At 34.6% G+C, this 14,220-nt stretch overlaps 1 protein-coding gene across 2 annotated transcripts; it reads right to left on the bottom strand.

The window, feature by feature from the left end:
* Window positions 1-1,345: 1,345 nt before the first annotated feature.
* LOC134235006 (uncharacterized) lies at window positions 1,346-8,158 on the bottom strand. Of its 2 annotated transcripts, XM_062717080.1 has the most exons (10): window positions 8,009-8,158; window positions 6,746-6,874; window positions 5,785-5,991; window positions 5,323-5,646; window positions 4,970-5,179; window positions 3,794-3,853; window positions 3,454-3,543; window positions 3,252-3,361; window positions 2,361-2,526; window positions 1,346-1,857 (listed from the first exon to the last, which is right to left on the bottom strand). In XM_062717080.1, exons 1-10 carry the CDS (start codon window positions 8,109-8,111, stop codon window positions 1,721-1,723), a joined length of 1,536 nt encoding a protein of 511 aa, XP_062573064.1. In that variant the 5' UTR covers window positions 8,112-8,158; the 3' UTR covers window positions 1,346-1,720. The 2 variants fall into 2 exon arrangements, with proteins under 2 accessions (XP_062573064.1, XP_062573065.1); XM_062717081.1 differs by lacking the exon at window positions 6,746-6,874 and having other exon boundaries at window positions 8,009-8,147.
* Between the last annotated feature and the right edge of the window lie 6,062 nt (window positions 8,159-14,220).

The raw sequence follows: 14,220 nt of genomic DNA on the forward strand, positions 1-14,220 counted from the left end.
CAAAGCATGTAAATATAAGGAATAACTGTCAGATTTTTCGAATTCATGAAGATGATCAATGGATTGGCTTGTGTGATAATTTTATGCATAAACGCCTTCGGCGTTTATGAAAATTATCACACAAGCCAATCCATTGATCACTTCATGAATTCGAAAAATAAGACAGTTATTCCTTAAATATTAATTGATTTTAAAAAATACAAAAATCCATCTATTATACATAGCACTAAGTCTAGTTAAAAGAGTTGAACATGCATTTTCATAAGTATTTTTAAATATGGAACGCTTTCGGCTCAACTTTCCTTTACATTACTGCTAAGATGGGATCCATTTTTTTTTCGGTTGAAAACGATGTACATTCATTTGTAAATTGGCATATATACTTAGTATATCATTTGAAAGATGAATGCTGAAGTAAGTTTGATCATACTCATATTGAAACAAACCATATACTTACCATACAAGTCCATTTATCCGATTTATTAATCAATGATCTGAATTCAATAAACATTTTAAATTCTAACTTTAAAGATGACCTGTCATTTTTTTTTTAAAATGATTTTTAAAAAATCAACATCAAGATGGAGATTGGCTGAATTTATACAACACGAGCACGTATAGTATTTCCACATTTAACAGCATATATTTCTACATATATGTATACATGTATCTTTCAGCAACTTGGCTCAGCTATATGGCATTCCACCATTGAGATACGCTTATGTAACAAGTTTTAATGCAAAGCATCAAATTGTCCGCAAAAAGTATAGTATTTAAAAGTATTTCTACAAGAACGAGTCCACAATACAAGTAGGAAAATTATATTAAACTCTTGTTACACTTTTAATTTCTCTGTACAATTTATTTTGTACACTTTAATTTTCTGTAAATCAATTGTTAAATAATAATCAAAATAAAGAATCGGACTGATATAAAGGATAGGAATGTACTATCATCAGATAAGTTGATTCAAACACTACTGCAACAAGTATCTCGTACATGCTGATTAACAGGACGAACAACTACAAACTTCCCGTGTTAACGACCAGCGTGTGATTATCACAATGAATGTAAAAGGCAAAAAAAAATCATTATGTCATTTGTAATGGCAGTGTATTTAAAAAACCAGTTCTTCTTAAACTTTTTACAATTAATAATGTTTTTCAGACAATGCGATTCATATACGGAAACTCAATACGTTTTTGTTTTTACATCTTACGCACGTCCATTTTTGTGGAGAAGTTCATGTAGCAACTTTTTATAAAATCTTAATTTAATATATATGATGCTAAGAAATGAAAACTAACTAAAATATTATAACAATCATTTAGACATAGTATAAAGCAAATTTTTTGAAACATTTATTTCCATCTTTTATGTATGCTTTCAGTGAGGAATAACTTTATTGCAGCATGAAAAAATAATGTCTTGAGCATTGCTCATCCCAACACAACTACAAATAGATCGCCGCTGCTGCGGCCAATAATAATAAATTTATTGTTAATAGAACAATTTCACGGGTATCATGGTACGTGTGCCTAGTGAAAAACGTTCTCAACATATATATAGGAAAATTTAAAAAAAATCAGAAAATCCAAAAAAGACTAGTATTCTGTTTGTAGCTACAATAATATCATCAGTTGATATGTCTCGTTTTAGATAATAACACTGATTCCAGTAACAATTCTTTTCTTCAAGCTGTCACACCCTGGGCATAGTTTTACCAGTTGTGTGCCGATACGAGCCACTGTGCGCGCGCAATGACGTCATTACTGTAGTCTCCACCCGTCGTTCCAACATCAAGATTCGCCCAGGATCTCACGTTACTCACCCCAAAGTTATAGGCAGCTACACCTCCTGTAAAGTTTAGAAATTTAAAAAAGTTGCGTAAAAAAAATTATACAATGTATTTTGATTAAATGAAGGTCTGAAAAAGATCATTAAAATATTATTCGAAAGTTAAAATTTTAGGAAAATATATAAACACCCTTTTATCTTTGTTCAGAATATACACTTCAATCTGTCATTACGAAAACAAATTTATTTTTTGTTTATAGACATACATGTACATGTTCTCTGTTACATGTAAGCAGCAATAAAAAAAAGGCACAAGTTCTAAAATTTCGTGTGAAATAAAAAACTTTCTTAATTGACTTATTTCGAATTCAAGTATGTTTGATTGTAAAATTTGGCATTTTGCCTACTGGCCATCGGGCTTTTCCTTGTGAGTTGAATATGATCACATCTGTTCACTTACATTTGAAATAAATGTACATGTGTAAGGAACTTGCATATGATTTTAAATTTCCGTCATTGAAAAGTAAAAACGCCCATAAGTTTTGGCTGATTTCCAACTTTACCTTGGATGTGTTGCTGTGGTAACCAGTTCGGAAACTTGTTCTTGACCGCCATGATGTTTGGTACTAGTACATCTGTAGTCATCATTCTGATGTGATCACAACTATCAAACCTGTAGGTTGTGCATGTTACTCCATACCGACATACGGGACATTTTCGGACATCACACTACATGTACATACACAAAACACATGTACTTTATATTTTAAACGCTCTCTCTAAATAAAAAAAAAAAAACACGTAATATTAATTTATTAATTGCCATAACTTTTCGTCGGTTTTTTGGAGTTCACAGGTATATTCATAAAGAGGACCATGACCTTTTACCTTTATTTAATTTTTAAACTTTAACCTTGCAAAAAGTTTTCTACAGTTGGCACTAGGGCCTTCATATTTTCAAAGGTATACATGTACCGGTATTCCTTGAGACACGATCTTTAACATTTTTGATTGACCTTGACATAGGATTGTGACTTGCATTCCTTTGCCACAAGTTGACATACTTGACCATCAGTGTCTCTTTTAAAAACACATATACCGGTATCTGGTTTTAAAGTTGTTTCAATGTAATGCCAATATCAGATTATTCAACAAAATGATCCCTATATAGGTTTAGTAGGGTCAAGATTGGACCGGTACAGGAATTAATGTTTAACATAGAAATATACCAGTAAGGATTAATCTTTTTTTTAATATTAGAGCAACAAAATCACAAATAATTCTTATTATCATGCAAGAATTCTTAGGTTTGGGACACAAAACTTGATCAATGAGTATAATACTGATTAGATTATTGCCCATTTCCCTCTTTTCACTTTAGCTTGAATAGCTTCTCATCTCCATTATGTGTCTACTTGGTTACACTATTGTTAGCCTGTCAGACTGAAGCTCACCTGCATCATTCCATAAGCATTGTGGTTGTCCCCCCATCCATCGGGGGTGAGAGAAAATCCAAAATTAGATTCTCGGCTGGCGACACCCGCTATGACCGCTGGGTGTAGACCTACATCAACACAGAAACAGAGATAAAGAAACGAATATTTCAAAATAAAACAAGTACACGTAGATTTAGCCTATGACATTATGTTAACGTACAAACTTCATTTCCGACTTGCAAAAAACATCCATGATAGTTGTTAGCCAGAGTGTAATGAGCATCCAATTCCCTCCGCGACTCCGGCACTCCTACAATAACATAGGTATTTATAAACCTTTCACTGACTCAAATCGAGTGATGCTTTATAAGTGTAAAAATATTAGAAATATTATTCAAATGGAAGGTCTGTTATAGATCGATGACATATATGTAGTTTAACTGGCTCAACAAAAAAATAAACCATTGTGCAATATTTTAACAGAACATATATAGACTAGTAATTACAGAAATTTGCAAATATTATGGGAAGTAACATGTGAATTATTTAATTAGTAGTACCTCCTGACTTTCTTCCGGACGGACGTAAAAGCATGAAATCTCCGAAACAATTAAAACCTTCTGAAATTAAATAATGATTGATAAAATACCCCTGTTTATTACTAAAAGGAAAGAGACAATAACGTATGAGGCGCCGTTTTGGTATTTGCTGCCATAAAGTGATGTATCACCTTTCAAATGTTGAAATCACCGCAGCTCCTGAATTGGTTATATCATCTTTTTGATTTATTTGGTGATATTACCTATTTGTTTTAAATTGGTGTTATCACCTATTCAAAACAAATTCATTGATTGTTTCTCTCTTTTGTAATTGTTCATATTCATAGAAATTGTATAATTCTCGTCACCTGAATCAAGAGAATTTTCGATAATTTTTTTATAACAGGTTATAAAATGAAAGTGAAAGTAAACAAGATTTACTATCCTAATGATACTCTTTGCAGTCCTTATTTCATAATTAATCTGAAAAGGTGATATCACCTATTCAAATAAGTGATATTACATATTCAAAATGAATGTGTGGTATCACCTTTCAAATTTAATGTGATATCACAGAATCATCATGAATAAAAAGGTTGTATTAAAACCTTACTCGAATTAATGATATCTTCCTATATAACAAAAGCAAATGCTGCGAGTAAAATTTATAAAACTACAGTAATTTAGAACATTCTCAGATTAACAAGGCAGGCCGAATTTTCGAATAGGTGTTATCACTTGTTCTAATATATGTGATATCACCTGTTCAGCTCGAATGGGTAATATCACCTATTCACCTCTTCGAATAAGTGGCATCACCTATTCATTTCCAGTAAGTGATCAGTATCACAGATTCGAACACTGAGGTGATATCACTTTTATGAATAAGTGATATCACCCGTTCAATTTGATTGAATGATATCACTTATGCGAATAAGTGATATCACCTATTCGAATACAAGTAGATAATATCACCAAGTAAAATGCAATAATTAATACCAAACTGGCGCCTTATAGTAAAGTATCTAACAAGTACTCTGTTTTAATTTATGTATATAACGTTTTAAAAAAAAAAAGGAAGTACGCTTGCAGATGCATGTTGATTTAGGAACGCTGACAGCTTCCTGACACGTGCGCCTTGATTTAGGAATGCGGGTAGCTTGTTGATAGGTGCGTACGTGTTGAATACTAGCTTACTTATAGGTGTGTGTTGACTAAGGAATGCTGGTAGTTTTCTGACAGGAATTGGGGATCTCTGTTGGTGCTTGTTGACAGGTGCGTGTTGATTTGGAATACAACACTGCCGCCCTGAATAACCATTACACAGACCCTTTTGATATGTGCCTCGGCAAGTAAGATATGTAGGACCACAAATGCCACCTTTCTGTAAGCAGGGTCCATCTCTGTCTAAAATGAAAACATGACCATCTAGTAACCACAAGAGTTTACATGATTCATTAAATAATTTACAGTTCGGTGAATTCTCCGTTTTCCGGACGCGAAGTTTACTGCATGAAGCAAAGGTGTTATATTCGGGGGCGGTTCTTTACCTGTAGTAACATTATAGTGTGGCCATTTCCTGATCGCATTATACAACGTGTAGCCGGGACATGTGGTATCTCTGACGTCACGGTGGCCGTACAGACTGTAGGTAGACGTGATTGCATTCCTGTAAACGCCACACTTCAGAAGTTTACGAGCTGACGTCACTGCCGGTGCGGGCGGCATTGTATCGTTAAATGTTCCAATGAATGCCGCAGCCAGCGACACGTAATTATAACGATAGGTGTGTGCTCCCACACGGTCCCAGCCGCGGCCTTCGTACACCTGACCATCGCCACCAATCAGAAAACTGTAAGCAATGTCTTCCCAACCTACAACAATAACATTCTAGACAATTTTTTTCAGGCTCAAGTTTTCTTTTATATTTTTGTAATGTATTATTTGTATGATTTATTGAAAGTGATCAATGTAAAAAAGAGTTAGGTATAGTGTCCACAAAATGAACCTACCCCGGTCGTTCATGTGAAATCGTTGGATGGCTCTCATAACAGCTGAACAAGATTCCGTGTCGTAGCAGTGGTTTGTCTTTGTGTCGGTATGGTGTATGAAGAACATGGTCATTGGTAACGTCAGATTCTCTATCAGTTTGGGACGAGCCGCTCCCCACGTATCACGTGATAAAATTGGAAGGCCCTGACATTCTCCTGTGTCTTGTACTGAAGGTTAATAAATCAGATATCAGTTAGTTCTTTTTTTACATTATTATGTCAGATAATCCGGAAGTCATTTAAGGGTACTTACCACAAACAAAAAATGGATGCGCGGGTTGATATATATTTTTGGACTGATTTTGATTTGTATTGATATAAATAATAAATCCCTGAAAAATATAAAGAAATCGTAGGTTTTCCTTGGTGTGCTTAGATTTGAGATTTTATTTTGCCTTCTGTATAATTCCATACAAAATTTTGCACAATTTTTTAACTTTATGACAAAATCTTATAAAATTCTCCCACTCTACGTACTTTGTAAACATTATTCAGGTTGTCAATTTAAATGTAAATCTATGAGAAATAATGCTGATTTGTGAAAAAAGTTTGTTTGTGTTATTTACCCTTAATGTAAGATAGATTAAGAAAGTCATAATAAAGAACTTTTCTCTTTAACTCATATATCTCCCTCCCTTCTGGATCAGTCCAAATAATGAGAGACATCCTTGTTACAAATTGAGTACTATATATCTTAAATGTATTTGGTTGGCCAAAGGTGAGATTTTCCTCGTAAACATTTATTTTAATATACCTGTACCTCAAATGTAACTAATAGCTTAATATTCTAATCTAAAATCGACATGAAAAACATAAAAATGCGATCCTGTGCTGACACACAGATGCTGTTAACATCTCATGAAATATAACAGAGTATGATAATCAAATATCTTTGCAACAATGTTCAGAACAGATAACCTACCTTGAATTTTTGCAAGACAGCACTTCTGTGTGGCACCCCCGGTACAGCTGGCGGTGATATAGGAACCATCGCACTGTTTCGTGTCATTCTGACATTTTCCTCCCAAGTTAGAGCACGAGTTTAAATCAGCTGAAACAATTTTTGATGAAGATTTTTAAAAGTATTTTCTTTTAAATTACAAAGATTAAATATAATTTTTATTGCATAAAATATTCTTGTAAGTAAAAAAAAAATTTCGGTGAAAGTTAAAGAGTCTCTAATGAAAGTCAAATTTAAACGTCAAGAGACAAAAAAGATGTAATTTCTAGCACTTTGTTAAAAATTTCTGCCCAATGACAAAGTTTTCAAAAGTAGGTCAGTCTTCAAAGTCAAGGCCAAAAGGTTAAAAGTGTTGTTATCCGAAGAAAGGTATTGTCACAAGAAATACACCAGTAAAATAGTAAAGCATTAATAATAATTTTTCAAAAGTTCTGACCAACGTTAAAGTATTTTTTTTTTATTGAAGGAGGGTCAAACTCTGTGGTCAAATATATTTATACGTAAGGAAATATTATCACAAGAATTAACCCTGAAGACGAAAACCCTAGCACAATCTGTTCAAAAGTTTTGGGACTAAGGTTATAAAGTTTGGATAGTTCTTTGCAAAAGTGGGTCAAAATCCAAGGTCAAAATGTCAAAATATTGGTATCCAAAGAAAGATATTGTCACAAGAAGTGCAGATGTAAATTGTAATATAGTCATAGTTCTAACAGTCAAAAGGTTTGGGTAAGGTTAGCAGACAGACAGGCAGACATGACAAAAACTTTAAACCGGGACATTACTTTCCCGGTCTTAAGTTTTTGCCATGTTTATCTATGTTTTTATAAACAGGGAACAATATTTGAACAAAATATATAAACTGGGCGTAAATAAAATAATTCTTATGCGACACCAATGTAGACATTTTAATGCTAACAGTTGATATAACCTTCACGTGTTGTATATAGTACATGTACATGTATATATTCAAGTTTCTGTGGGTGATTTGATATAGAATATTTGAGACAGAATAAGGAATAATTATTATATTCCTTGGATGTGTATTCTTACAATTGTTAAAAGAAATGAAATTCATCATCAATAGCTTTACATATTAACTGTCTTGCCTATGTTTTCGAGAACTATGTAACTGATGTCGTGGTTTTACTTACCTTTAAACGGACGGTAATGTAACCGATCATTGGTTCTAGATAAACATTCAAATAGGTAAAACAATAAGCTTACCTGTGATGTAGAACTCATTTATTAGGCGATTCAGTTTATAACTTTGTACACATTGTAACAACACAGAAAATAGCAGACATATCATAGCACCACGAACCGCCATGTTGTCGTCTGTCCAATAGACAGGGAAGAAAAACAAGTTAAAGGTTCCTACGTGTTTTATTTACTTCCTGATTTTTTTCAACGTATACATGCTTCATCAAATTCATTTCACACATGTAAATGTTCATTTTTTAAAAATCGAATATTAACAATAAAAGTACTAAAACGTGTTAAAGGTGCAACTGCACATGTAACTGTATAATCTCTCTCTGTGAGGGTGTGTGTGTGTGGGGGGGGGGGGGGCAAGAGGGGGTGTTTGAGGGTGTGTGAAGCTTAATGGCCGTAAGTGCCGAGTATAGGAAAAATTTGCAGCTCTTCAACGGCAAGTGGTGGTGTCTCCATATGAATGAAAAAAAAATTCCCGAGGGGGACATTAAACTACATACATAAGATATGTACAAGCAAAACTCAGCAACTCAAATTTGACTCTAACCACTTCGCCTTGCGGGCGTACATTATAGTTGTGTTCATGGTTCATGATAACTATTATCATCAGAAAATTCATATACATTTTATTCAGTTTCCCCATTTAGTCTTGTTCTCCCCACACTAATTTGCCCCCTCCCCACAATATCTACCCCCACCCATAGTATCTGCCCTCCCCACACTCTCTGTCCCTTCTAACGCCCTCCTACCCCACTCTCTACCCCTTCCCCCACTCTCCGCGGTCCCTCTCCGCCCCTACCCACAATCTCCTCCTCACACACTAATGCCTCCTCCCCACATTGTCCTCCCCTACCCACAGTCTCTGCCCCCTCCGCAGACTGTCTACCCCTACCCATACTCATTTCTTACTTGCTCTCTCTTTCTACATTCTTTTTCGTACTCTCACTCTCTCCCTACCCCTTTTATCTCTCATCCTACTTTTCCTTTCTCCCCACATTCTTCCTCTCTCTTTCATTTTTTATTGTCCATCTGACTTATTTTCTGTAAATCTTTGTGTAATAAACTATACATATACGTAATATAAACATTTTCTTGATTTATTCATAATAAAAAATATGGGGAAAATACTTTATATACAGCAAAGAGAAAACTCTTATGGTTGTTTTGAAGAGAAATTAAAAATTGTTTATTCTTGATCTTTCTACATTTAAACGGATTGAGCAGAATTCCTTAAACATGCAAAAAAATAAATGTAAGAGGGTGTTGCAGTTCTTTTGTTATTTTCCCTAAATGTGTAGCTGCAGCAGATTAAATGAAGAATTTTTATGTTGCAGAAACTCATATTAATTTTTTTCAAATGCAACAATATATAAAGCACAACGAAAAACAATATTTGGAAGGTGTGTATTGACTTCCAATTTGCCATTAAATGATGTGAAAATTAGTCTCACGGGAAAATATATCAGATTTTCCTTTTTTTAAGTAGGGAATCCCCATTGTTCTGAAAAAGTGCCTCCTTGAAACAGAATAATTTTGATATGTACACAAAGAGGCAGGAATTTTCAAAACTGCCATTTCCCATTTTTGTTTCAAAGGGGCACATTTTTGAAAAACGCAAAAGTTGAATAAAAATTATTTTCCAAACGAAATGCCAAATGTGTACTTTAAATAACTCTGCAAAACTATCGTGTCCGAAATGGTCTAGTGGATATGCTGGTGGGCTTCCATCCAGTACTTATACCAGAGAATGGGTTCGAATCCCGTATGGATCATTTTTGCATATTTTTTTCCCCATATGTAATTGTAAGGCAATGAAATTATATATTTTTTGAAAGAGAGGAGGGGGGGGGGGACAATGCCAGGAAGTTAATTAATAACTAATCTATATACAGTATAAGAAATGCAGGATTAAATTGTTTTCCTTGATATACTGTGACTTAAAACTAATGCTTTATTTAGTTTTGTCTTGGAAAATAAAATTACTGTACTGTTTAAATAATTTATTTTTTACATACGGTCTCTTAGTTAGTAGCCAATATTTTGTTTGAAACAAATAAAATGTCTTGGACATATCGCACCAACCGTGTGATTATGGGACGCAGTTTTATTTCATGAAAAATATTTTCGCACGATGTCTACAGTATATCTTTCAAAATGCTGCTTTAGCCATTGTGCTTTTTGTTGTTCCAACCTCTTTCGTGCAAAATGACGAGTGTTTTGCTGTATCAAGCAGGAAATACCCGCCGTAAACATAGTCCTCTCCGTAGCTGTGTATCTATATTTAGACATAACGAGGGTATTTAAATGTCCTTCTCGATATATAGGGAAAAATCGCGAGTTTCTGCAACACCCTCTTTCAAATTATAAGGGCGATAATTTCAGAATATGTCTGTGGTTGTATACCGTTATGAAAATTTGATGTGCGGCTTATTCCCTCAATTATTTACATGCAGAGAGGTCTATCAAAATATTCTTTATTTGACTAAATATATAATTAGGATCTAACGTTCATAATTCCTTTCCTTTGTATACATTCAGTTTATTAAAGTCTATATTTTATAATGTCCTGTTCAGACATCGCTGCGTTGAGTGTTTGCATCATGGCTCCCTCATTATTCTACGCATAACCTGTATGTCGCATTTCCTCATTGCATAAATGCCTTATTCAAGACTCCTTACTTCTAATAAACCTCTATGTAACCTTCGCTTGATTTTGAATGGATAGTGTTTAAAAAACGTTAAATGATTAATCGTGGGGCTATCATTGTAAATTGAGCAAGTGTTCACCTTATAACAGGCCCTAGCCGTGCTTCTTTGAAAATTGTTCAGTTCTATTACATAGCTGCTACAATAAAAGTAAAATATTTGATTAATTATCGGATACCATTTTTAGGTCACCTGAGTCACTCAGGTGACTTATTGCTATCCGTTTTCGTCCGTCGTGTGTTAACATTTGAACATTTTCAGCTTCTTCTCTGAAACCAGTGAACCAATTTCAACCAAATTTGGTATACAGCATCTATGGGTAAAGGGGAACAAAAATTGTGAATTTTATGGTCCCCGCCCCCCTGGGGCCTGAGGAGTGGGGCCAAAACCACTAAAATTAATGAAATCTTTAAAAATCTCCTTCTTTACTCCTGGACACCAAGCAGTCAAACTGTTTGCATGATTGTAATCAGCATTGAGTCCCCTACCAAATTTGTGAAATTTATGGCCCCAGGGTCAGAGGTTCTAGTGCTAGGGCGCGGCTATATAGATTATATAGTGGAAATGCATTATTTCTTTAAAAATCTTCTTCTCTGCTCCTGGATATTAAATAAACTAACTTAGGACATAGTTATGATGAGGAAGAATGTCCCTTTCAAAATTGTGAATTTCTTAGCCCCAGGGTCAGGGGTTCTGGTATAAGGGCGGGGCTCTATTGATTATATAGTGAAAATGCATTAAATCTCTGACAATCTTCTTCTCTGCTCTGGGTTATTAAATAAACTAACTAAGTACATAGTTATGATGCACAAGAGTGCCTCTTTCAAATTTGTGAATTTCATGGCCCCAGGGTCAGGAGTTATGGTGTTAGGGCGGGGCTCTATTGATTATATAGTGAAAATACATTAAATCTTTGAAAATCTTCTTTTCTGATCCTGGATATTAAATAAACTAAGTACATAATGACGATGAGCAAGAGTACCTCTTCCAAAAATTGTGAATTTCATGGCCCCAGGGTCAGGGGTTTTGGTGTTATGTCGGGGCTCTATTGATGATACAGTGAAAATACTTTAAGTCTTTGAAAATCTTCTTCTCTGCTCTGGGTTATTAAATAAACTAACTAAGTACATAGTTATGATGCACAAGAGTGCCTCTTTCAAATTTGTGAATTTCATGGCCCCAGGGTCAGGAGTTATGGTGTTAGAGCGGGGCTCTATTGATTATATAGTGAAAATGTATTAAATCTTTGAAAATCTTCTTCTCTGCTCTGGGTTATTAAATAAACTAACTAAGTACATAGTTATGATGCACAAGAGTGCCTATTTCAAATTTGTGAATTTCATGGCCCCAGGGTCAGGAGTTATGGTGTTTGGGCGGGGCTCTATTGATTATATAGTGAAAATGTATTAAATCTTTGAAAATCTTCTTCTTTGCTCCTGGGTATTAAATAAACTAAGTACAAAGTTATGATGAGCAAGAGTGCCTCTTCCAAAATTGTGAATTTCTTGGCCCAAGGGTCAGGGGTTTTAGTGCTAGGGCAGTCTGGCCCGGCTATATAGATTTATATAGTGAAAATGCATTATTTTTTCAAAAATTTTCTCCTCTGCTCCTGGGTATTAAATAAACTTACTAAGTACATAGTTATAATGAGCAAGAGTGCCTCTTCGAAAATTGTGAATTTTATGGCCCCAGGGTCAAGGGTTCTGGTGTTAGGGTGGGGCTTTATTCATTATATAGTGAAAATGCATTATTTTTTCAAAAATTTTCTCCTCTGCTCCTAGGTATTAAATAAACTAACTTAGTATATAGTTATAATGACCAAGAGTGCCTCAACCAAATTTGTGAATTTCATGGCCCTTGTTTCAGGGGTTTTGCTATTTGGTTTAAGGGGAGGGGGGCTCTTTTGATTATATAGTGAAAACACATTAATTCTTTGAAAATCTTTTCCTTTGCTCCTGGGTATTATGCCAATGATCTAAGTATATATATTTATGATGAAGAAAGGTGCATCCAGCAAAATGGTTAATTTCATGCCCCCTGGGTCAAGGGTATCGGGGGGGGGGGGGTACATAGTTTGAAAATAAATTAATGCTTTGAAATCTGCTCTTTAGTATTAATTAATCAACCATATTTGATGAAATAACATTTATGATAAAATTTTCAAAATTTTGAAATATGTGACCCCAGTGTCAGTGGAACCTGTGGGGTGGGGTGCACAACTGGTTTATAATGGAAGTGCATTTTCTCTTAGTTACTCTGATCTACCTATGGGTATTAAGTAACTATCTAGTAAGCATTGCTAAGTGTATAATTATGATAAGCAATGGTGCTTTTTTTGAATTGTGAATTTCATAGCCTCAGCTGGTTTAAAACACAAACCAAATTCAATTGTTGGAAAGTTGTTGCATGATACTCAGGTGACCTATAAGGCCCGTGGGCCTCTTGTTAAAGCTAGGGAAAGCATTAAATACCAGAAATAATACCCGAAGTGAGTGACAAAAAAATCGGCGGCGTAAATCGTCGGTTTTTACAAAGGTTGGATTTGTAGCTCTCTGCTTTTTCTGTCCGAATTTTCTCAATCAGAGAGCCGTAGTTCTGCAGATAGGACAGTTTAATGCTAGGGCTTTCATACTTCACATATACATTGTGACCAGACCTTTCAGTGGGTATAACTATTTTTGACCTTATGACCTTACAGTTTGGCCCACTTTTAAAAAAACTTTAACCTTGGCCATGACTTCTGAACTTTTTTTTTATGTAAAAAGACTAATTTTGTTTAGGTTTTTTTGTCACTAGCAAACGACAAAAGACATTGGTAAGGATTTTTTAGCTATTTACGTTTTGTGCCCCTGATATCGAAGGTTAGAGGCAATTAGAAGTTCAGTTCTGACAGTCAAGCAGATAGACTACGGGCAACAGGTGATTAGAAAATTTACGAACTTTTGGTTCAGAATACAATCAAAAATCGTATAATAAGCTTATGTAAATAACAGCTTTTAGCTAGTTGCGTTATATTTAAGATATATCCCTTTTAAGGACCTTTGCGATATTTAATCTCATAAAACTGCGTTGAGTGATGCTTTTATTTCTTTTTTACGCACAACAGCTGGAATCTTCTTAATGACATTTCATATATGGCATCATCTGAAATATAGATAAAAAAGCAATTGCTTACTCATAAATATAGAGACTTAGGACACAAAACAAACAAGAGACCTAAATCCACATTGCTAACCTGAGCACTATGGTTAGGAAAAGGCAAACATCATTTTAGCATTGAAAAGCTTCAATGCATAAGTAGCCCCGAACTACCCCTAATACGGGGGAGTATGATTTTAATTTGCACTAAGAATGCTTAGGGATTTTTTTGGACTTATTAAGCTTTTTCCCTACAAATAGGAACTTTCAATGTGGACCTACATGTACCCTACCCCCGGGGGTCATGACTTTAAGTGGAGTAAATGAGAAGCCTGCATATGAACGTATTTTTTATGTAGCAAAAGATTAAAGTACCCAGG

The sequence above is a fragment of the Saccostrea cucullata genome, unplaced genomic scaffold (assembly GCF_032062105.1).
Source record: "Saccostrea cucullata isolate Sc308-1 unplaced genomic scaffold, CSIRO_AGI_Scuc_v1 ctg100, whole genome shotgun sequence".
In the NCBI taxonomy this organism is placed as follows: Eukaryota; Metazoa; Mollusca; class Bivalvia; order Ostreida; family Ostreidae; genus Saccostrea; species Saccostrea cuccullata.